Here is a 22,723-nt window from a genome sequence, read left to right on the forward strand (position 1 = left end):
CTCAACTTTTTCCTTAATCTGACTCTTTGTGCGTACCGCGAATAAATTGCGTGATTTTTTCCTGTTTCTGAGGGTAAAGGACAAATCGGTGTGGCTGCTGAGATTGAAGGACTTTCTGACTCAAACACATCTCTGACCGGATGCTAGTGCTGCTCTGTGTATCTGTTTATCTGTGTAAATGAGCCATGTCCTCTTTGTAAGATGATATTAATTCAAAGATTGATGACATCTTCCCGAAAGTGAAGCTAAAGTGCCTTGATCGCTGCCTGGTGGCTGGCTGCAGTATAGGTCATAAATCCCGCCTCCTCCATGTTAGTGGATGGGAAATGGGCCAAGTTTAAATGTCAAAGTACAGGCCTATTATGTTTTTCTCAAATGTGGTTTCTGTAATTTTCCATAATTTTCAAATATGCAAAATCCAGGATATTTTAGCTCCATTTCTGGATAGTAGGAGGAAGTGGATACTCATTGTCCATCTTTATATAGTTTATGGTTTACAGCTTGATGTGCTGCCCAAATCAATCAAAGAGTGCAGACAGTGACTTGGTAAAGGCAGTGACAGACAAATGACCACCTCTCGTGAAAGACATGCATCTTCTTTATCTTATAGCCTTGGGATGTGTTTGTTGGCATGTCTTCCATTGTAGCAATGTAACACAAGTTTTCGGGAACGTTTTTTTTCTTTAATCTCACTTCAACTCTTGATGTACTGGTTTGCAAGACTGCAGTAGCTCAAATATTACCGTGTGCTGCTGGCGGCTGCTACTCCTACGCTCTGCTGTGTGCGTCAACGTAACCTGAGGTAGCGCAATTCTTTCATTCTCTCTATTCTATTATTCTCATTCTCTTTTGCTGTTTGGGTTGTCTGTCAAAACATGGATGGAATGAGTTCTATTGACATTCTATCGACCAAGTCTTATATTTCTATCGAGGAAAAGTTATTACCCAATTAATTATCTTTATGGTTTTATCGAACAGTCCTAGCAGACAGAAATACAGCATCTTTAAACAGTGTGGATAACGGGTATCCACAAGCTGAGTGAATCAGCCATTGTGGAAATTGGCAAAGTCTTGAGCTTCTCTCAGGTCACTGAAGATTTGACGGGTGGCGACCTGCTGAAATACACACCCATGAAATGAAACACATTTCAAAATAGAAATTCTGATCTTTACAGCTTGATATGTGAGCCTCGTCTCTGTCGCAGCCTCATCTTTACCTGTTATACGTTCAAATAAACCTCGAACCAAGCAGAAAATGAAAGGCTGACATTTTACCAACCAAGGACAATTTCCCTACTTCCCTTCAAATCAGGCAGAGAGTCAGAAAAGACAAATACAAATACAATACCTGTGCACAGACACACTTGTTTATGTCAATGCATGAATAAAACACGAATCAATCAAGTCACACATTAGGCACGGTAAGGCACGTTTATTCATAAAACACATTTCATACATACGGGGAGATTCAAGGTGCTGTTAAAAACACAGAACACAGAAATATCAGAGAGCACAGTTCAAAGCAAATTCAAGCTGAACAAAAGAGATTTAAAAAAGAGATAAATAGAGTTAAAAGAAATAAAAGGGATAGAATCTATCTTTTATTTAAATTTCATTAACAAGTCGAATGTGTCAAGCAGTACAAATAAAATTCATAGAAATGTGTAAATGGATCAAATAGAATAATAAGGAAAAACTAATGGTAACAAACCCTTCAAACTCTTTTCTCTGTAGTGCGCTGGTAGCTGACATATGAACAACATACAGTTCAGAGATGTCAGCGGGGGCGGTGGAGGTGTGAGATGTTCACATGTTAAAACCTGCTCCCAGGTCTGGTTCTCACACGCTGCAGATTCACTCCATTTTCATTTGTGATTCCTTCTGTGTGACCATGAGGAACATGACAGGGAGGGGATTTGTGTGATTTACAGCTTACAAGACAAATAATTACATTATAATATGATAAGTGTGTCCCAGAGTGTGTGTGTGTGTGTGTGTGTGTGGTGTGTGTGTGTGAACACTGACGCTGCTGTGCCTCGCTGCAGGTGATGATCCTGTACTTCCACCCCAGTGTGTTTCGATGTATCCTCCTGAGGTGGGTCCGCCTCCTGGGTTTCGCCATCATGTACGGCACCATCATCCTCAAACTGTACAGGTACTGGAACCATCCCCACATGAATTCTTCTTCTCTCTAAAATAGAGAACTAAATATAGACCCTTTCCCTTTCTCCTTTCTCTCCTCAATTTGTTTCCTTATATCTCCAATGCTCTGTCTCATTTCCTTTTATTGTTTCCTTTTCTTCTCTCCTCCTATTTCCTCCCCTTGTCTCTACTTTCCTCTTCTCCTCTCCTCTCCTCTTCTCTTTTCTCCTCTCAATAATTCAGCCCCCTCTCAGACCACAAACCCCTGTGTGCACCAACTCATGCATGCAGTTTTGCCAATAAGCACATTTGAATTTCACATCAGGTCCAGTCTATCTCTGTCTGCCTCCTGAAGGATCTATTCAGACAAACACACACACACACACACACACACACACACACACACACACACACACACTTGCAGCTCTGAGCAGGTGTTGCTGAGATTGGAGAAGGGGGTCAAAGGCCCACCAAAGAGTTCTCTGGGCAAAATTACAAATTAGTTGATATTTTTCTCGAGCTTGCAGGGCGTGAAGTGTGCCCCAGGGCCAAGCTCTTACAGCCTGGTCCCACTGAATATATGAGAGATACGATATTAGTCATGTCTGGTAGAGGGAAGGCAGCTGAGCAGAGGGAGCATAGAGCTGACTGCTTTTCTGTCTAGAGTATGTGAATCTTTCTCCCCAAACAGTTATACTTCTCTAACATCAGATCATCTTGAGCTACTGCCATGGGCGGATCCAGGGGCAAGGCCAGGGGGGCACTGTCCCAAAGTGAAATCTGATTGGTGCCTGTCTTGTGTCAGTGGTCTCAAAAAAATAACTAGTCACCTACTAGCAACACCAACAATGGATCTGACAATTTGTTAAGAATTTGTATTCTTCGGAAAAAACAATGTGCTTGAACAAGGAACACTTATCTAAATATTTACCACGATGTGTGGCTCAAAGCTATAGAGCTAACCTTAAATAAGGATTGAACCAAATGTGAATCTTACTAAATGAATGTTGGACATTTAATTGGGCCCGCTGTGTCGGTTGTGGCCCTTTTATGGCCTTTGAGTTAGAAAAATCCTAGATCCGCCACTGGCTATTGCAACGGTTCTGGCTGAAGTGTTGCGTTTTAAATTCCCTTTTACGTCATGTTGTCATGTGTGCGTGCAGTGGTAACCACAACTGGGCAACCTATAAATAAGTTGTTCTGCATGCACTTCAAGGTTTATGTCAATCATCCGCCATGTCCATACACCTCCGGGTAAAAAACTACAAACAGACACCCACGAGAAATTTACCAAGGGGTTCAATTTCATGTGTTGCCCTGTGTTGCTCTGGTGTTACTCTATTTCACCCTGCAGCCAAAGAGAAGATATATTAGCATGAATTAAACTGAACATACTCAACAAACACGAATGAATTACAATATCATCATCTCCTCTCCCTGCTGCTTTTTAATTCAAGTGGGCATGTTAATGAGGTGTCAGTGTCGGAGAGAGCTTCTCTTAGTGACCTGTGCTGCTCATCATGATTTCCTGCAGCGGTCTCTCGTGTTCATGCTGCTGTTGTCGTCTTCTCTCACCTTCTCCCAGGGTGTTAAAGGTGTTCCTGTCCCGCACAGCCCAGAGGACACCGTACATGACCAGCTGGCGCGTCGTGCGGCTGCTGGCAGTGATTCTCCTGGTGGTGCTTTGGTTCCTGGTTGCCTGGACCTCAGCCGTGTGCCAGAACCCCGAGCTGAGTCGGGCCCTGATCGCTGCAGGCCTCACCCCTGAGGGACTCCAGTTCAGCATGTGCCTGCTGGACCGATGGGACTACATGATGGCCGTGGGTGAGTGTGTGTTGTGCACGTGGCCGCTGTTGACGTCTACAGGACAAGAAATCATCCAGAGTGAGGAAATGTTGGTGCCACTTTACTCTAAGAAGCTTTTGGGCTTATAGCTCGGGTCTACGCTGCCTGGGTGAGGATTAAGATTAAATTTAACTTGGAAACTTTTTGACTTGTGGTCAGGGTGAGGGGGAAAAATGAAGAATAGTGGTGGAACGTTCTGTAAATGCTTGTGGTAATATAAATCAACTTATTTAGGCTATTTTCATTTTTGATATTGACATTTAGGCTTATGTCTATTAAGTGTTCTAGATGCTCTGAACTGAACTTGAGGTGTAATGGATAGAGTTGCAACTACTTTAATGTGTCCAATGTATGATTACATTTTTCCTGCACAAACAGTTTAAAGATGTTACCACATGTTAGAGAGGAAGACTCTAATAAAAGAGATGGAGTGTCGCTGGCTCTTTTTGGACCCTGGGCTGCCACCAGCATGAAAGCAGAATATCTGCAGTGGGCAGAGGGCATCTTTAAAACTCTAATTTATTTATCCAGGCCTTTACCACAGGGAAGGCCCCAAGGATGTTCCAGAGGGTGAGCCTGCCTCCTATTAACCAAAGGCAATAATCTATTGCTCAATAAAATGCTGAAATGTTGTACACAACACATAAAACATATGAAAGTTAACAGTATAGTCACAGTCTATTCACCACATGTATAGGATTTGTTATTGGAACTGAAGGGAAATTAAATGCTTCCCTGAAATATTTTTAGTGTTAATCTGTCCTGTAGTTACTGTTGAGAATAAGTTCTAAGCCACACATAAAATGTAAATCAACCAGACTCTTTTATTGAGTTGTCCCTGCAGCCTTTTACCAATTTTGACCTGTAGCCTAATTACAGCCTCTTAGGAACTGTGCACAAATAACTGGGGTGGGTAGGGGGCTGAACCTTGTTTGTGATTTGACACTGACAGGTTTTTATTATTTGCTTTGAAACCTTGACCTTGAAGAGAACCGCATCAGATTATCTCCTAGTATCTTAAATCTATCCAAATTTCGACCTTATCCTGCTCATGTGCATTTAAAGCAACATGACATATGACATAGGTTTGTCTGCCTACCTATTGTGTAATACCAACCAATCAACACTCAGGAAATTTCAAACGACCTACCCATCACCTTGGAAACACTGTGTTCACTGGAGGATGGACAGAATGTGAATTCTTACCACACAAGTACAGCAAAAGTACAGTAAATTTTGAAGCGGCAATTGTTGTGATGATAATTTTCCATGTGCTCACATCCCATGTCTCTTGATATGTTACAATGATTTATCTCAATCTCTATAACATTGAGCGGAAGCAATTTCAAGCATCAAAACAATTCATCCACATGAGTAAAGGTGTCTTTTTATAAGGAATTTAAGCATACTTCAATTTTCCCCCTCTAAGGCCAAATGATCAGTTTACACAACACTCTATAGGTCATTTGAGCCTCACTATGAGAGAGCTGAGAATGTACCGAAAAACACACATGGGTATCCTGCTATGTGCAGGTGCCATATTAGGTATGTGGCCTGAATTGCACATGAAGAGTGGAATCAACAATTTCCAAATGTGCTAAAAGTTGGTGATGATGCTGCTTTTGTTGACAGATATCATGGTTCCAGCAGGTTCTTGTAAATTGAAGATCAGTTTGAAGATGCGACAGAGAGACGTGATGTTGTCCTCTAAATCTAGTGAAACACATCATTATTAAGATGGCCTGATCTGATTAGGACACATACAACTTGGGAATATATGCTCTGAGCTGTTAGTCCCTGGTTTGATTCCGAGCTGGCTGGACTGAATGTGTCATTCCCTCACACAGTCGTTAAAATGTAAGAATTTATTGCACTGATCCGCTAACATGTATAAAGAGTGGGTTAATTCTTTAGAACTTGGAGGAAGTATCCTTCAAGTGTCTCTAGACCCAGACGGCCTTGTGTGTGAGTCACTTCCTAATAACAGATTCTTGAAGCAGGAGGCAGTGATGGGCACCTCACTGAAGCCAGTCTGACAGCAGGGGACACTAATCCAGTTTGGAAAGAGGAACAGGATGGATCCCTGAGAAATGCTTGGTCTGCCACTGAAAACTGATAGACAGACAGAGAGTGAGAGTGGCAGGGGAAAAGACGAGAGGAGTCTGTGAAGTATAAAGCTTGTAGGGATGTGGGCAGTGGGGCGAGGAGAGTTTTCCAGCAGCCGAGGAGGAGCAGGAACGTTAGAGGAAGAGAGCTGCTGATGGAAGGACAACTAAGGACACTCTGGAGACGGCAAAGAGGAACAGAAACATCTTCAGAGACACGGCCTTTAAATGGAATGAAAGACGAAGCAGTGCAACAGTCCCTCTGTCTGCTTCCTGCATCTGAGTGTTTGTGTGCATCAGCGTGCATTTGTGTGTGTGCACTCTAGTCCTGTGAGTAGATGAGGGAGCCCCACTGTTTCCTCTGACAGCCACTGAGGACACCCTGGTGTTTTCTATGAAGGGCAGGAAGCAACCAGCGAAAGACAGCGATAATTAATCTAATTTCTGTTTATGCTTGTTTTGTCTTGGTACCAACAAGACAACACATCTGATAAAAAAAATGGATAAATCATCCAATTTTGTCCTGAAACTGATGCGACACAGCATTGATAATGTCAGCAATGAACAATTCATATGAATCAACAATTCATCTTCATTAATGGGATTGTTATCCTTTCCTTCTTGCATACAGCTCTCTGTGTCTCCCATTCAGAAGCTAAGTAGCATGTAATTAGTGATGATTTATAGACTGGGCCTATTCATAAATATTAATGTCTGTAATCACTGTAAAGACTTTATGGCCTTGTCTGCCAAAGCTGTTCTTGGCACATTCCTTAGTGCTGTTTGCTGTCTGGAAACTAAAACCACAAGTTTGTGTACATGATACCAGGAGAAAACCTCTGACTTTGCGGTTGTCATTTTCATACACAGCACATCCACCTACGAATTCCACAAACGAACGCAAACCCCCTGTCTTATCGGCTTCAGACAGTAATGTTAAAGGCCTGTGAAGTGCAGTGTTGAGTTTGTTATGATTTGGACACACAATACATTCTATATATTCTAAATATAATTTAAAAATGTTGTATTCTGTAGCAGTCAGTGGGGCGGGGGGCAGAGAACTTGGGTCTGAAGATTGTGTCTGAAACTTAAGTTTAATTTTATGAAAAAACATGGACTTTAAAATCTTGAAAATAATTGTGAATAAACCAGGTAGGATGAACACAGTTTTCAACTTCACTCTGCCGCGACTGTTTATAAAAAGCTCTGCACACAATGTCCAGCACACAAGCAATAAAAAAGTAACAGTATATCGTGTAACTGTTCGAGGAGGACTCAGAAATGACAAGGAATAATTCTGAAGTAGCACCAGAGCTTTTAACACAGGACAAGAGAACAGCACATTCCACGTATGTTTATAACGGGCACTGCACTAGCAGTAAAAGCATCATCTATTTGTTCTACACCAGAGAGCAGCAAGTACAAAATGTATTACACGCCTCTAAGACATATTTTCATGCCTCTAAAATGCTGTAATGAATCATCTTCATCACATCCAAAAATATAACTATTGATTTTAGAAAATGATGTTCTGTAGACTTTCATTACACTGACATTGTAGGTAATCATGAGTTGTCTGTGCACACACACTGTGCTGAATATTCCGAAATATCTTGATAAGGAACTGCAGAGACACCTGCGGTTTTTAATAAACGCATTCTCTGTGAATTGTAGTCGGGCTGTGTGACCTTGGTGAGATCAGACGATAGGAGGGATGAGTCAACAAGCTGTCGAGGAAGCAGATGCCTCGTTTGGAGGAAACGCTTCAAACACTCGGGAATCTCGCTAAGTTAGGAACTGCTAAATTTGAAACTTCATTATTGCAGTCAGCACTATCAGCGTCTCGTGGCAAAGCAGGTTTAATGTGCAGTGAATTCCAGGACAAGAGTTGTCCGGTTAAAAATACTTTAAATCAATAAGGGTATTTATTTTTCCAAGAGTGAGACAAGATGATTGGTGCCACTTTCAAGTCTGACCAGGAGGTGATTAGCCTAGCCTAGCATAGACGCTGGAAAAATGAAAGAACAGTTAGCTTGGATGTGTCCAGAGGTTTGAACATTTTAAAGCTATCAATGTAACATGTTGTGTTTTATTTGTTTAATCCATCAAAAAAAGTAAAAATTCCAACGTGTCTTTATTACAGTTGCTACTTGTCTCTACAGTTAACTTAAACCTTTGCTTACCAACTGTTTTTGGAGGGAGAGATGGATAGACTGTAACTCTCTTAAAACCACTGTTTTTAAAAACTAAGGTCAGGACACAAATGCTAGTTACAAAGGAGGTATATTATGCACGTCGCAATTTTTAAGTGGGGAAAGACACTCACTTTAAGACAAAGACAATCACACCTATAAATCACATATTTCCTCTTACCGTCTCTGTGTTCTTATTGTTGTTTGTTCTGTTTGTTTCCCAGCGGAGTTCCTGTTCCTGCTGTGGGGCGTGTACCTCTGCTACGCTGTCCGCACCGTGCCCTCGGCTTTTCACGAACCACGTTACATGGCTGTGGCCATATACAATGAGCTCCTCATATCGGCCATCTTCCACATCATCAGGTGAATACTGAAAACCGAGTGGAAACAGGCATGAGCTGGCATGAACAGTGAGTGAGAGAAAGCAATTTGTGGCCAGAAGTGCAGTCTGTCTTTTTGCATGATGACTGAGAGAGAGAGAGAAAGAAAGAAAAAGAAAAGAGGAAGTTGTAGAGAGGGACACGAAAGAGGCATGAAACAAGACTGTGGAACGATGAGGCATCCCACTTTGACTTGATTAATGTCTCTGACAGTGCAGGAAGTGGCACGAATAGTGACAGGGGGCCTGGATGACTTTACCCCTTCTCGCAGTACAAGCTGCTGTTTAATCATGATTATATTTCCCTGTTAGCTTGGGCATTACAAGTGTTGATCGTGTCAGATGAAAGGCAGAGGCTTCACCCGCCCCCTTCATCAGGCAAACGAACAGTGTCAGCCGAGTGCAGGGTAAACCAGTTGAAAGGAGGTGAATACAAAATGTCTTCCCGGATGCACAGCGTGGATCTTCTGTACCAGAGACCAAAATAAACTCTCAGTTCTGTGTAACTGTCTGTCTCGCATGGAGCTTTAATGCAACTGCTCTAGTTACGGAATTGTGCTCAATTAGTCAACTTTTAGGTTATCATAACAATCTTTTAAATTTAGTGACTCAAATGAAGTCAGAGAAACCAAAGACTTTCATTGAGTTATTTACCCGCTAAAGAGCCAAATTTGTCCCTCAGGAGTTAATGGAGACCACCTTAAAAATAGATTGAATATTGGACTCCATTTACTCGTAAAGGGTGATTTGAAATATGTTTTTTTGTGTTTCCAGGCAGCTCTTTGTTTTAATTTGTTCATGTGCTATATAATGTTTTTGAATCACTCTATTATTCATCTAAAGGCTCACCTATGCAGCCTCTACATTCAAAAAGAGATACGCCCATTTCATACAATGTAACCGTCGTTGCGCGTCTTACAAAGCAATTCCGCGCCAGAACACTAGGCGGAGTAATGCTTTTTGTCGAAGACGACCTGAGAGACGCCTTCTTTGTGGGTGTGGCAATCGTTGTTGACTGTTTATTTACCTTCTACCAGTCTTGTTCTCCATTACAAACACACGGTGAACCATGGCCGAGAGTGTATTCACGATTCCAACCGAACAACAATTGATTGAGATGGAGCTGCTGGACATTGAAGAGCAACTTCTTATAATTAGTCATCAGGAAAAGCGACTGGAGAGGAGACGGAGGCGTAGGTGGTCTGTACGGCCATTAAATTAAAATCTCAGTGTCCTTTTACTCGGACATCGACGGGTTATAAAGGTGCTCATATTTTCGGACCTCTTCCGACAGGAGTTCTTCGCGGTTGTCCATTCTTCTTTTTAAAATCTTCCGTTGTTTCTGCCTGTATTATGGGGCATGAAACCGGAAATGCAGCTCCAGAAGGGATGTAGAGCAGACCAATCACAGCCTTGCGGGCTGAGTGAGCTTGCGGAGCTTTGCCGTAAATTTTTGAAAAATGGGGCGATGCCTGTAAGCACGTAAGAAGGGATACATAAGCACGTAAGGGACCCGGAAGGGCTCTTGCGCTTACGGGCCCGTGAAAACGCAGAAGCATGTTTCAGGCTTAATTCTATTCCACGAGTCCTTTACGTTTGCAATGGTTTTCAAGCATTCAATACTGTGCCCAGGTGAAGTAGCCTGAATTTCATTTTACCAAGTCTCTCCTCAAAAGTTCCGCCATTGTTGAAAGTCAAATCTTGTGTGCCTCATTTTAGATTACACTGTATTTACCACCGTTGTTATTAATGTGTCTGTTTAAACTTATTGGAATATCTGTGTAAATAAGACAAATACAGCAAATAGTAAAGGTCACATTTGAACATGACTCTTAAACCACGGAACATTTTCTCAGTCCGGTTACAGTGGGACCAAATGGTCATGTGATCACAAAGCGCCTGCTGGAGCCCCGGGCAAAGCAATTCCATTTGTCACACTTCTTCCGATAAACCTGCTCCTGATTGAATATACTTTCATTTAGGCGGCAGTCCATTGTGCTCAGTGGGACAAAAAAACAAGAGACATTCTTCTAATTTGTTAAGAAACTGAAAAGTCCAGTGGGTACACCTTTGTCAGTGCTGTGAAACTGTTATAAATCAAGCTGTTCTTTGCTTTCTGGGGAATAAAAACATTAGAGTGTTTCTTTTTTTTCTCGGCGAGCTGACAGCAGTCTCCTGCTGCAGTCCAAAGATAACGCTGGACTTTTGTTTGTGTAGCACACACACACACACACACTGCTTTTAGATGTCTAATATAAATTATGAATGTGAATTTGCTTATGGGAGTAGAGGGCCAACGATCTCTGAGTCTCCTTGGTGGAACTTTGATGAATGAAGGGGAAACTCACGCCATCTCTCGTCCCAGTCTCATCAAGAAGTCTTGGTCCTGGCAGAGATATATTTTCACACACTCAACAGAATATCCACAATAATTATAGCTTCCATTGCTTCTTCTGTCATTATGTGTGGCTTTCACTGGCTGTGGAAAATTGGTGCTGAAATACAACCATTCATTAGAGCCGATTAAGGTTTTTGTGTATTTTTTTAATAGTCCACTAATAATAGCTGCAATTAGCGGCTCTGGTGCTCATGAATACAATATCAACTCTGCTTTAATGCACCGGCGATAAGAGTAATTATGGCATGAAATGTTAAACACAAACCACAAGCAACCAACATAACTGCTGTGAGTTTTGTCATAGGTTCTGCACCCGTCTGGATTGAGGCAGTGGTGACAGAAATAAGACAAGATTTACTTGAGCGAAAATAAATGGAGCTGCTGTTTTGCTGATGGGGACAGAAAACAATATCCCTCCTCCGTTCTATGAACTTTTATAAAATATCTCAACATCTAACTGATGTGAAAATCCCCAACCATGATCAGGCTGGAGGGATTAACATAACCATAAAAATAAGCTGAAAGTCTGAGCACGGCGACTTTAAAAGTAGCAAGATGCTTTAAAATCCATTTAAAAGTCATTAGGAAGGGCAGACCGTTAAAGGCAGCGAGGATTTATAAAATTACATCAGTCTGCATTCCACATAAAGTCTGCATGTGGAGTATAGGGAATCGTCTGCGATGCTCTTTGCCAATCAAGTCCGAGTCTATTAGGTTACTCTATCCATATTACACTTTCATTGTCTGGGGTAGCGGTCCATTTACCTGCATGCCATTACACAGCCAAGAGACCTGACATTTTTATTCTCAGCCACACCTGTTTAGATGTTAGGGAAGTAGACAAGCGTTACGGGAAATCTTAGCAACAGGATACATTTGACGAGTTATCAAGCCAGAAGACACGGGAATACATTATAGTATCATTTGAGATGGTGAAACCAGTTGGGAAAAGATGTACAATGAAGCTGAAAACATATAGGGCTCCTATTTTAATGATGGAAGGGCATGGTCCAAAGCACACAGCTTTAGGTTCTCTTCAAAAAACACTTTTTCTTTAATGGCAGAAAAAAGCATTTCTACACCTCGCTCAGTCAAATGAGTTTTACCTTGTCTCTTAATCATGGTTAGGCTTTGGGCAAACTTACGATAAACTAATCAGAGTGCCATCTCCGATTCCCTAAAGCCCGGTGAGCTTGCCCCTTTGTGGATTGTTTTTAAAAGGATGGATTTAAAGCCAGGGTTCGTAATTCTGGAAAAGCTAGCAAGAGCAAGCTACTCTTTGAAATGTGCACCCCATGATCTCACCCCCTACCATCGGCCCTTTCTTCAAAGCTATATGGACGTGCACCGCCCAACTTCTGCTAGAAGGCGACTTTTCCATGAGTTGCTCACAAACCATTGGCTATCATCTCTGCTTCAGTGGTGTGTGCCTATCTAGATGAAGACTCCAGTCATGAACAGTGAGAACACAGGATTTGTGCACCAAGGCAGGTCAGTTAGTGACAGACAGGTACACTATCCAATCATTTCATTTGGTCCAAATGAAATGATTGGTCTTGTTTATTACAGTCCTGCCTTGGCCACAATGGCTTTTTTTTGCAGACGACTTTATTAAGTGATATGTATTAGGACGTGAAGAGGGTTTCAACAAATTGTACAAAAGTGTTTCAGAAACAACTTACCTACCCTAACCTTTATTATAGAAGGGTCGTCTGCAGAGGAAATTATCTCTGTAGGCTGTTCAAAGGCTCTGGGCAAATGCTGATATCGCTGGCAGCACAACCGGGTGCTCAAAACCATCACAGAGCTGTTCTGTAGCACCGTCACCAGCTGCAGGACCATCAGCTTCACCAGAGCCAAGCCAGGAGCAACCCCTACAGCAACAACAGGGTTTATCACTGTACCGGACTGGCAGCTGACAGTTGATATGGGAAAGCAACTCAAGTTTGCTCAGCACAGCCCTCAGACTTGACAGACTTGACATCATTCTCTAATCAGACAGTGAAGAATGCTGTCATGCTGGAGCTGACCATGCCATGGGAGGACTGTGTGGGGAGGCTGTTAAACCTTGTCAATGACTGCTATAGACATGGCAAGGTGCTTACCTGGAGGAAAAGAGCTGTAGGGCTGACACTGCATCCTGCATCACAGGAGGAGGGCCACCCACAAACTATAACAACATGGATGCTGCTGAGTAAGCCTCCAGGTGGCTCTGGATCAAGACTGAGACTTGTTCAACGTCAGCTGGGCCACCTGACTCTTCTACATTTTATACCAGTGACGCAGAGGAACACCAGAGAATAATAGAAAAAACGAGATTGAAGAGTCCACGTCATGCCAGCTGTTCTCTGAGGCTGTATTGTGAAACCTGAGCTAAATGATAACCTCAGCATGTTAAAACCTGAAAAAAATATGAAGCATTCAAAACGAATAGTGCCTGAGCAGAAAATAACTGCACAAAACCAAATGTAGTTGTAAAAAAATGTCAGAACCTCTCAAAAGGAGGCATATAAATGCTACTTTTATACTTTTCAAACAGTTTTGCTTTAACGCCTCTCTTTACACTGGAGTCGAGATTACCTCTGGGTTTGTGGAACATTTCATTCCGTTCTCGTCCAGAGATTTGATAAAAGCTGCTTCTATGTCTGTGTGTGTACTTGAGAATGAGAGTATTTCACAGACAAGTACTCGGTTCAACTGGCCTTCAAATATACTTCAAATATGCCTTTGAAAAAGTGCTGGTGAATGAACAGAATCCCTCCTGCATGTTTGTGTTTTTCCCGCAGGTTCTTTCTGGTGCCAGGACTACACCCTGACTGGATGCTCATGCTGTTCTTTGCTCACACTCATCTGACAGTGACTGTGACTCTGGGTCTGCTGCTCATTCCAAAGGTAACAAACAGATTCTCCCTGGAGCTCACAAACCATGTCAGTTATTACTTTACTGGGTTGTAAGTTATTAACTGAAGCAAATTTCAGGACTCAGCCATATATTAAAGACTTCTATTAATGAATGGCCTATAACTCTAGTTATCTTTGTGCTAAAATCTAATGAATGAGTTTGTAAAAAATACATTTTGATGACAGAATATTTGTAAGAGCATTATTCAAGTACAATAAAGTACAAATTGGAGTATTTCCATTTTCTGCTACTTGTGCTCCATTACATTTATCCTACAGATGATGATTTTTCATAAGAACAAGATAATGATATGAACACAAACTGGTGGTTTCCAGCCTTTAGTTCTTTTGAGCTCTATATAAATTTAATGTGTTTCAGGGCTCTTGTCATGTGTCAGGTGTCCAAGAGATTTATCTTGTAAACTTGTAATACATTTTTGAGTCTTGACATTTTTTTATGTTAACTTAATTGTCCGAGGCTTCATTTTAATGATATATTCCTTGTTTAATTGAGATTTTGATTGCAGGACATTTTCTGGTATTTCTCATTATAATGTGGGTATATTTTTTCCTCAAATACTTATCTACTTCATGTACTATGCACCATGCTGTTGCTGAAGGCTCCACCAAATTCCTTCCAAAAACATCAAATTGATAAATGACCTCATGTTTTTATGTATATGCATTCTTGGCATCATCCATAGGCTCAGTGTGTGGGCGAGTCGATCAGTTAGAGCACAGAGAGGCGGGTTTTAGAGCAGGCAAAGGAGGAAAAGTGACTGACAGAGGTTGTTATTGCTGGTAATATAATATTAAAACTGTCAATACATTCAATGAGCAACATGTTTTAGTCTCTCAAATGCTACTGTCATGCTCCAAATGTGTCATTGTTTGCTCAGAATTTAGCTCCAGCTAAGATTTATAGGTATCTACAATAACTAGTCAATAGAAGAGCAGCTTATACAGAAGTGCAGCAGAGACGAAATCCATGTAGAAGTCTCACTTTTCTTTCCTGTAGGAGTTTTTATTTGAAAGTCCTGCCTTTGTAGTAGAAGTACTTTTCAGCACAGAGAGATTTCCATAATGGGCACTACTGCACAGTAACTTGCATAGCAGTTCATTCATCATCTTAACTTCATTCGATATTAGCAGTGTGCAACACATACAGACTTACAGCTACCATTTGCTACCATTAGCTTAAACTCATTCAAACTGCGTTAGTGGTTATTTTAATTTAGCTGAGCACTCCCGCGGGTGTCTTCATGTGCAGTCTCTAAGTCTGATGGAAAACATTAAATTCTCCTGCTGCGTGAGCAACGCAATACACCATCAGAGCTCTCTGTTCTTTCATTCTTTCTTAATGAGGCACCTCACAAGTGCAAGTCAGTTGAGTGTGCTGGGATAATTAAGCATAATAGGCGGATGCCAATCTCACACAGCGTCTGTTCCTGCAGCTCTCTGTGCTCCTGAGTTTGTTATTCCAGAAAAGCTAAACAGTTTGGCCACGGACATCGAGTCAAAACCAAACTGCTCTTTAAGGATCAGACTTTCTCCTTAAATGTGCTGTGTTGTTGCAACAATCGAGCCTCATCTCACCTTTCCTCTCTGCACATGGGAGTCCAAGTGAGCAGGGGATTAGTGCTTGCAAACATAAATTAGAATTTGTAATACACAGCTTGTGATGTTGCATAAAAAAAAGAGCGAAATTTAGCAATGTAACTAAGCAGAATAACTTATTAATCCTATTAGTTTTGCACATTCACTTGTTGTCAATCACATAAAACATGGGGATTAAAAGAGATCATCCTAATTTAGTGAAATTATTGCATGAAATTGGAGTCCAGATCGATGTGGTGGTGATTATTCAAAGCAAGAATCAATTACTGTCTGTATGAAATTGATCTCCTATCATGTTTCTTTTTTAATGCTCTGCAGTCAAAATCTCATGGTATTACAAAGACTATCTGTTTAAATTTATCAGAGTCGACTGCGGCAAGCAAAGTAGCTTTTTTATGCCATAAAGTTTCAGTAAATTATGCTGCAGGTAACTTTTGCTCATCCCCGGTCCACCTTACATGGACCCTGTGGCCGACATATTCATTCCGTCAGTTCAGTAAATAGAACAGAGGCTTCCTACTTTTCTTTCAGAATCAGAAAGTATTTCAGAATCAGAGCAAGAAAATATTTATTGCCTAGTAGATTTACACCCACCAGGAATTTGCTCTGGTAATTGGTGCATACAATGTACAAAAAAGTGTCAAATTGCAATATGCAATGTAATGCAGTATAATATAATATAATACAATGTGATAATTTAACACATCCTTGAGGCGTGGGGGCGGAATAAAAGTCAGAGCCAGGTGGGGGTCCCGGGCCTTGTTGATAAAGCCAACTGCAGCCGGGAAGAAGCCTGCTTGTGGCAGGCGGTTTTGGTCCTGATGGACCGCAGCCTCCTGCTCGAGGGAAGAACCTCAAAGAGTTTGTAACCCGGGTGGGTCTCTATGCAGTGTCAGTGATGCCTCCCTCTAAACTTGCTCTCCATTCGTCTCAGTTCCTGACCAAAGGGACGCAGGCCAGGGATGATATTGCCACAGAGGCGTACGAGGAGGAGCTGGACATGGGAAGATCTGGCTCTTACCTGAACAGCAGCATCACCTCGGCCTGGAGCGAGCACAGTCTGGACCCGGAGGATATACGGGTGAAGTAGCTTTTAGAAGATATTAACTTTGGTTGAGTCTGAATTTGTATTTAATGATTAAAGGATACATGTTTTGTTAGTGGATTCTTGATCCCAGTGGTTCTTCATAATGGCAGAATGATTTATGAATAGCAATCACAAAAATGTGACCATCAAAGGTATGAATCAAACAGTTTTGCAGTAGTAAACTAATTACTCAGTAGCTGCCCAGCATTTATAGTTTCCTTCCTTTTCCAGGATGAGTTGAAGAAGCTCTATGCTCAGCTGGAGGTCTACAAATGCAAGAAGATGCTGGCAAACAACCCTCATCTCCAGAAGAAACGCAGCTCCAAAAAAGGCCTGGGCCGTTCGCTGATGAAACGGATCACAGAGATCCCAGAGACCATGCACATGCACCGCCAGTGTAGCCGCGAGGACGGCAGCGAGCACGGCAGCAACCGCAGCACCTTGAAGAGGAACCCGTTTGAACCGAGTCATCATGGTACGTCTCTCGTTCCACCTGTTAAATTGAGGATGGGTGATATTACTGAGTTTGACCTGTTAGGTAGGAATTAGTTTTCAGATGAGTTAGAGGGGTTTTTAATTGTCTGCGTGTTTAAAAATCACCTTTAAGTATTAAAAAGTTTTTTTTTCATTTTTCTGAATTTTGCTGCTTTCAACGCATGAGGCATGTAAATATAGAGATTTATACCATAAGTGTTTAACTGAATATTTGACCATTGGTGGCACTAAGAGGAAATTTAAGCAATCATATCATGAGGATTTCTCCTCTGGGGACTTCAATGTCTGTACAAAGTGGCATCCATAGTTGTCTGGGACGATATTTCAGTTTTAACTAGCTCCAACGCTTGAATGGCTTACACCTAAATACATACATTCATTAATTTACGTAAACAGGTATTTTAAAATTAGATGTCAGTCAAGGTGGTAATACTTCCCACTTCATACAGGTCTGGTGATTATTCTTCCCTCAGGAAAAGCTCGGGATGACTCCCTGAAGAACAAAGTCATGGGCTTGAAGAAATCTCTCAGCTATGATCACGTTTGTGACCAGGATGAAGAAACTGGAAGCCAAACTGGTTCCACAGCAGGAGACAAAACGACTCCTGTCGGAGGCGGCGGGGAGGGATCCCTTCTGGGCTCCCTCATTGGCCGCAGACACGCCAAGAAGCAGCTGGAACCCGCCCTGACCCCACCGAGAATGGAACCGGCCGAGTCCACCGAGTCTGTGCCACTGTTCTGGAAGTCAGCCAGCGCTCACAACTTGACACACGAGAAGAAACCCGTCCTCCTGCGCACCTCCATCATGCAGAAGTCTCTGAGCGTGATCGCCAGCGCCAAGGAGAAGATGCCAGGGATCACCAACAAGACGCAGAGTGTGGAGGACGCCAGTAAGAAGGGCCTGAAGGGACAAGAAGGCAGCATGCTCTCTGAGGTGGACGAGATGCCAGAGCATTATTCAAAAATGATCGTCAGCCAGTCGGTGGAGTACTCCAAGACCCCCATGAAGATGGGCATCATGAAACAACAGGTGAAATTTAAAAAATATGACACAATTGATAGACGCATATTAACTCTAGTGCTGTTTTTCCAACTTAAATCTGACTTCAGGGTTTTTTGTGTTGTGATCATACGACACCCACCTTCTGAGCAGAACATACTTTCCCTACCTACAATATAGTTAGTCAATCTTATATTTGGATTGCATCTCAGTGGATGAAGACCCTCTAACACAGAGCAGAATATCTTATTAGTGAGGAGGAGGATAAATGGAGGTGAAGCTTGTTTGTTTTGTTTGTCTCTCTGGGCCAGTGTAAATGACGGGTGGATAATAAGAACCCTGCCCAACTTTAGACCGGAATAAACCAACACAAGTATCCCAGTGGGGCTCCTTTATGTGGCTGGAGAATGTTTGACCTGTCTTTAAACCTGCAAAAGTGGATTTTGTGTCCACTTAACAAGCTGTAAACACAACATATATATATTAACACCCTTTGAGTTGAAATGGAATGGTTTGTTTATTTCAAACATTGCAGTGTTTGCATTTGTTTATAAAATGTACGATCAGTCCAATCGTCACTTTTAGCTCTGTCGTAGGCAAACTACACTAAAATAACTTAAATAACACATACAATGACGGTTTAGGTTATTTACCTGTCTTTTTCCTGTTTGTAACAGGTCAGCGGCAGCCAGCCGTCCATTTGCTCTGAGATCGGGAAGAACCTTTATGACGTGTCCGAGGTTTGTCCCTGGGAAATGGAGGAACCTGAGACGCCCTCTGAAGGAAAAACACAGAAACATGTTTCTATCGCTCCTGGAGAAACCACCGGTGAAACCCGCAGGAGAGGCAGCAGCAGCAGCTCTGGGATCTCTAAAGGTAGCCGGTCCCAGCAGAGGCAGAAACCAGGGCAGTCGCCTTCCAACAGACGTCGCTCCAAAGATAAAGGAGGAGAAAAAGAAGAAGGAAGGGAAATGCGAAAAGCTCGGCCACCCAGGTCACCTCTGCCCCTCAAGCTGGATGTGTGCCCCTGGGACTTTGATGACCAGCCCATGCTGGGAGGAGATTCAAATTCCATCTCTCCAGACAGGATCAGGCGAAAGAAAAGCGTCACACCCACAGATGGGAAACCCAAGGGCCTCCACTCGGACCACTCCAAGTCCACAGGAAGCCTTTTACAGCCTCCCTCCCTGATGGTAGAGATCTGCCCATGGGATTACAACAGCCCGCCGTCCCCTAAACAGGAGAAGACCTGCAGCAGCCCCACGACGCACAAGAAGAAGCGGAAAGGCTCCTGCTCATCCAACCACAAAGCAGAGAAGGGGAGGGAGAAAAGCAGAGAAAGGCGGAGCTCCTCCAGCAAGCCACCATCAGAGAGGCGACGGGTCAGCCAGTCGTCTGAGTGCAGCGGGCCGGTGTCTGAGCGGCGAAGGAGCTCCACCAGAGACCCAGAGATGATTGAGGTCAGGAGGGCAGAGGTTTTCTCCCAGGAGAGCGAGCCCAGGAACACCAGCTTTGCACAGAAAACTAAACCCTCACCTGAGAGGAAGAAGGAGAGCTCTAGTCACAAACCTGAAGTCATCAGCGGAGCCCAAATGGCTGATGTTTGCCCATGGGACTTTGAGGAGCAAAACTCTGGGGAGAGGGCATGATGACTGGTGCGACGATTGTTATTTTTTTTTACTCACAGACTGACAACACACGACAAAGCAAAGAAAATGATTGACAAAGATCCAACATTGTATTTGATATAAACTTTTTTTTTCTGAGTCACCTTAGTGTAAAAGATCCTGCGAGGAAAAGAACATCCCTCCTGCAGTGCAATGATGCAATCCAAACACAACAGTTTGCTTTACATCGTTAAATCGCAGAGAATGCAACTTCAAAGTCACTTTCAAGGAATGTTTAGTCTGCACTTTTGCTTGCCCATTTGTCACTAAATTGTGTGTATGTTTTTATTACACTGACTACATGGAGGTGACATGTAAAATCAATCATATTTATCAGCAGATCAGACAATATTTTGGACACAAACAAAGTCAATGCTTCAACTAATGAGCTTTTTGTATGCCACTACACTGACGATACTCTACTTTACGTGGGAAACCAGCGGAGGCTTCATCCATCAGCTGCTGATGAGGAAAACCATCAGACCGGAGGAAAAGACTGTATGTTTAGAGACACTGGACCAAAACCCCAGACGGAGATCTGATGCTTTCCCTTTAGGTCAAATCCAAAATTCGTGACACGACGATGATCTGTTTGATTAGAGAAACGTGGGATCGCAGTGCAGCTCAATGAAGACGGCTGTATGTTTCGATAAACTCAATATAAATGATGTATTTCTCTAACAAAAGCCATAGCATGTGGTAAATCATCAAGCATCCAAATAACTAAATGTTTATTGGTTAACTTGTTCTCAGAAACAACAGCAGAACTGTTGTTATGGTATTTGTCTCACTCTGATGCTTCTGAAACGATGTACATTGCTATCAATAATGAACATGCGTATCTCAAATGGCTTTCAAATACATTTGAGTAGTACTGAAATATCTATGAAGCGCTCCCTTCTGTTTATTTACTGTTTACTCCTCTATATTTCTTCCCTGAATGTCCCATCTTAAAAAGGGGAAAAGAAACAAAAAACGTCTTTTGCATTACAGGCTGTAGAATCCACACACATAGAGAAGATGGAGTCTTTCAAGGACCAAACACAACCCTGACTACAGTGGTGGATGATGTGAATAATGCATTATTTTCTGTCGCTTAGTTTCCCTTTTTACATTTACATGAATGCACCTGCCTCCAAATCTATTTACGTATCCAAAACCACGACTATGCACGACCAAAGATTATGTTTTTGCCACTTTCTCCCAGACAGAAAAATGACAAATCTACCATTTCAACACAAGTAACGACAACAACAACATCATCCTTTCTGTTCTGTGATCAGACACCCACCACTGACACCTGTGATGCAACACAGTCACACACAATAATCAGCTCTGTGTCATTATTAGTGTGTGCATGACAGTGAAAATACATGGGGCCATGATACACTTAGATTCACCAGAAGTCATAAAAGAACAGGCGCACACAGAACACGCAGGATAACTTCAAATATAGATGTCATATGTCATCATATATCCATCAAGTGTTTTTCAGAAAGAGCTTCCCGAGTTGGACTGAGACGTGTTTTGCTGTCTCTCAATCGGCATTCAGTAACAGCATTCACAATTTGAAAGGCTCGATAAATAAACATGACCCACCGATGAAACTCTCACAAGGTGTTTTGCCATAAGACGGTTTTAAGGTTGTTGGAAAGGAAACGTTGCAACTTGCCCACTTAGTGTACTTCATGCTTGTTATACTGTATTTAAAGTGTTACTCGGAAAACGTTGCAAACTGTTGTAGCATCCACATGGGAGTATTTATACTGTACATTCGTAATGCGCTGCATGTACATACAGAAAATACCCTGTTCTCAACTCTGAATTAAATATTTCTATAAAACCCAAACGACACTGACTCAACTCTCAGTTTGCTTCTGGACAATAAAGTTAAGCGTTACAGTAGTAATTTGCATATATTGATCACCTACGAGTGTCTATCTGAATGGAAACACGGTGCACTGCTCCTCTTATGCATATAATTACTGTGATTAGATACAACATTTTAATTACATAAAAATCATACACCATCACAAATATTTACCCATCACAACCCATCAAAGGGTATTAGAGATTATCTCATTCACAACCTCACACACTGTAAATCCTACTTACAGGTACTTGATGTCAAAGCAGCTTGTACAACACTGCCACCAAGTGGACGAGAAGAATCACTACCATGTATAAATTGCTGAAAAAATTTCCTCGGGATAAATGTGTAAACCTAAACAATTCAAACTCTGAACGACATATTTTGTATCTAACAGTCATGGAATGTAGATCCAATACTTGTGTTAAAATGTAATTTATAGGTACTTATAATATTCTTTAGACGTCTAATTTACCAGGTCAGAGCGATATATAGTACACTTCTTATATTACTATATTTAATTTTGTAACTTTATGTACTTTGTATTCAAGCTCATCCTGTCTCTGTCTGTGTCCCCAAGGCACAAGCAGTACAACTGGTGGAGGAATACTGAGGTAATTCTACTAAAACAAAAATATTACTACCAACAGAAATGTTGAACATACTTTGATGCGTCAAGTAAGCAGCATTTAATTTTTTCAGCCCATAGAGTTGAAGCTTATTTTAGAATCAACTGTTCTACTTCAAAGCTTTACATTTAATGAGCTGCTCGTTCTCCAGGCAATTTTGTATTAGTAATGGAAGTAATTACAAATTAACACAATCAAAAAGTAGTAGAGTAGAATAGTATGTAAATTAAACTATTTAAATAGATTAGAAGTACCTTAACATTTTAATCTTATCAAGTTGTAAACCATTGAAGTTCAGTGCTTGATTAAACCATCGGTCACATGTATCCTTACACTAATGATATCATCAGTATCACAGCGGCTAGTGAAGACAATTATGCAGCCCCGCCTCTTCAA

At 41.8% G+C, this 22,723-nt stretch overlaps 1 protein-coding gene across 1 annotated transcript in view; it reads left to right on the top strand.

Moving 5' to 3' along the window:
• Positions 1-21,668, top strand: part of gpr158b (G protein-coupled receptor 158b) — a 61,147-nt gene extending 39,479 nt beyond the window's left edge. Inside the window, exons 6-13 of the mRNA XM_062403568.1 lie at positions 2,046-2,155; positions 3,728-3,966; positions 8,509-8,647; positions 13,848-13,953; positions 16,514-16,660; positions 16,898-17,141; positions 17,635-18,191; positions 18,839-21,668. Coding sequence (XP_062259552.1) covers positions 2,046-2,155; positions 3,728-3,966; positions 8,509-8,647; positions 13,848-13,953; positions 16,514-16,660; positions 16,898-17,141; positions 17,635-18,191; positions 18,839-19,810 — 2,514 coding nt within the window. The 3' untranslated portion in view covers positions 19,811-21,668. The remainder of the gene's footprint in view (positions 1-2,045; positions 2,156-3,727; positions 3,967-8,508; positions 8,648-13,847; positions 13,954-16,513; positions 16,661-16,897; positions 17,142-17,634; positions 18,192-18,838) is intronic.
• Positions 21,669-22,723: the final 1,055 nt, after the last annotated feature.

The sequence above is a fragment of the Platichthys flesus genome, chromosome 14 (assembly GCF_949316205.1).
Source record: "Platichthys flesus chromosome 14, fPlaFle2.1, whole genome shotgun sequence".
Taxonomy (NCBI): Eukaryota; Metazoa; Chordata; class Actinopteri; order Pleuronectiformes; family Pleuronectidae; genus Platichthys; species Platichthys flesus.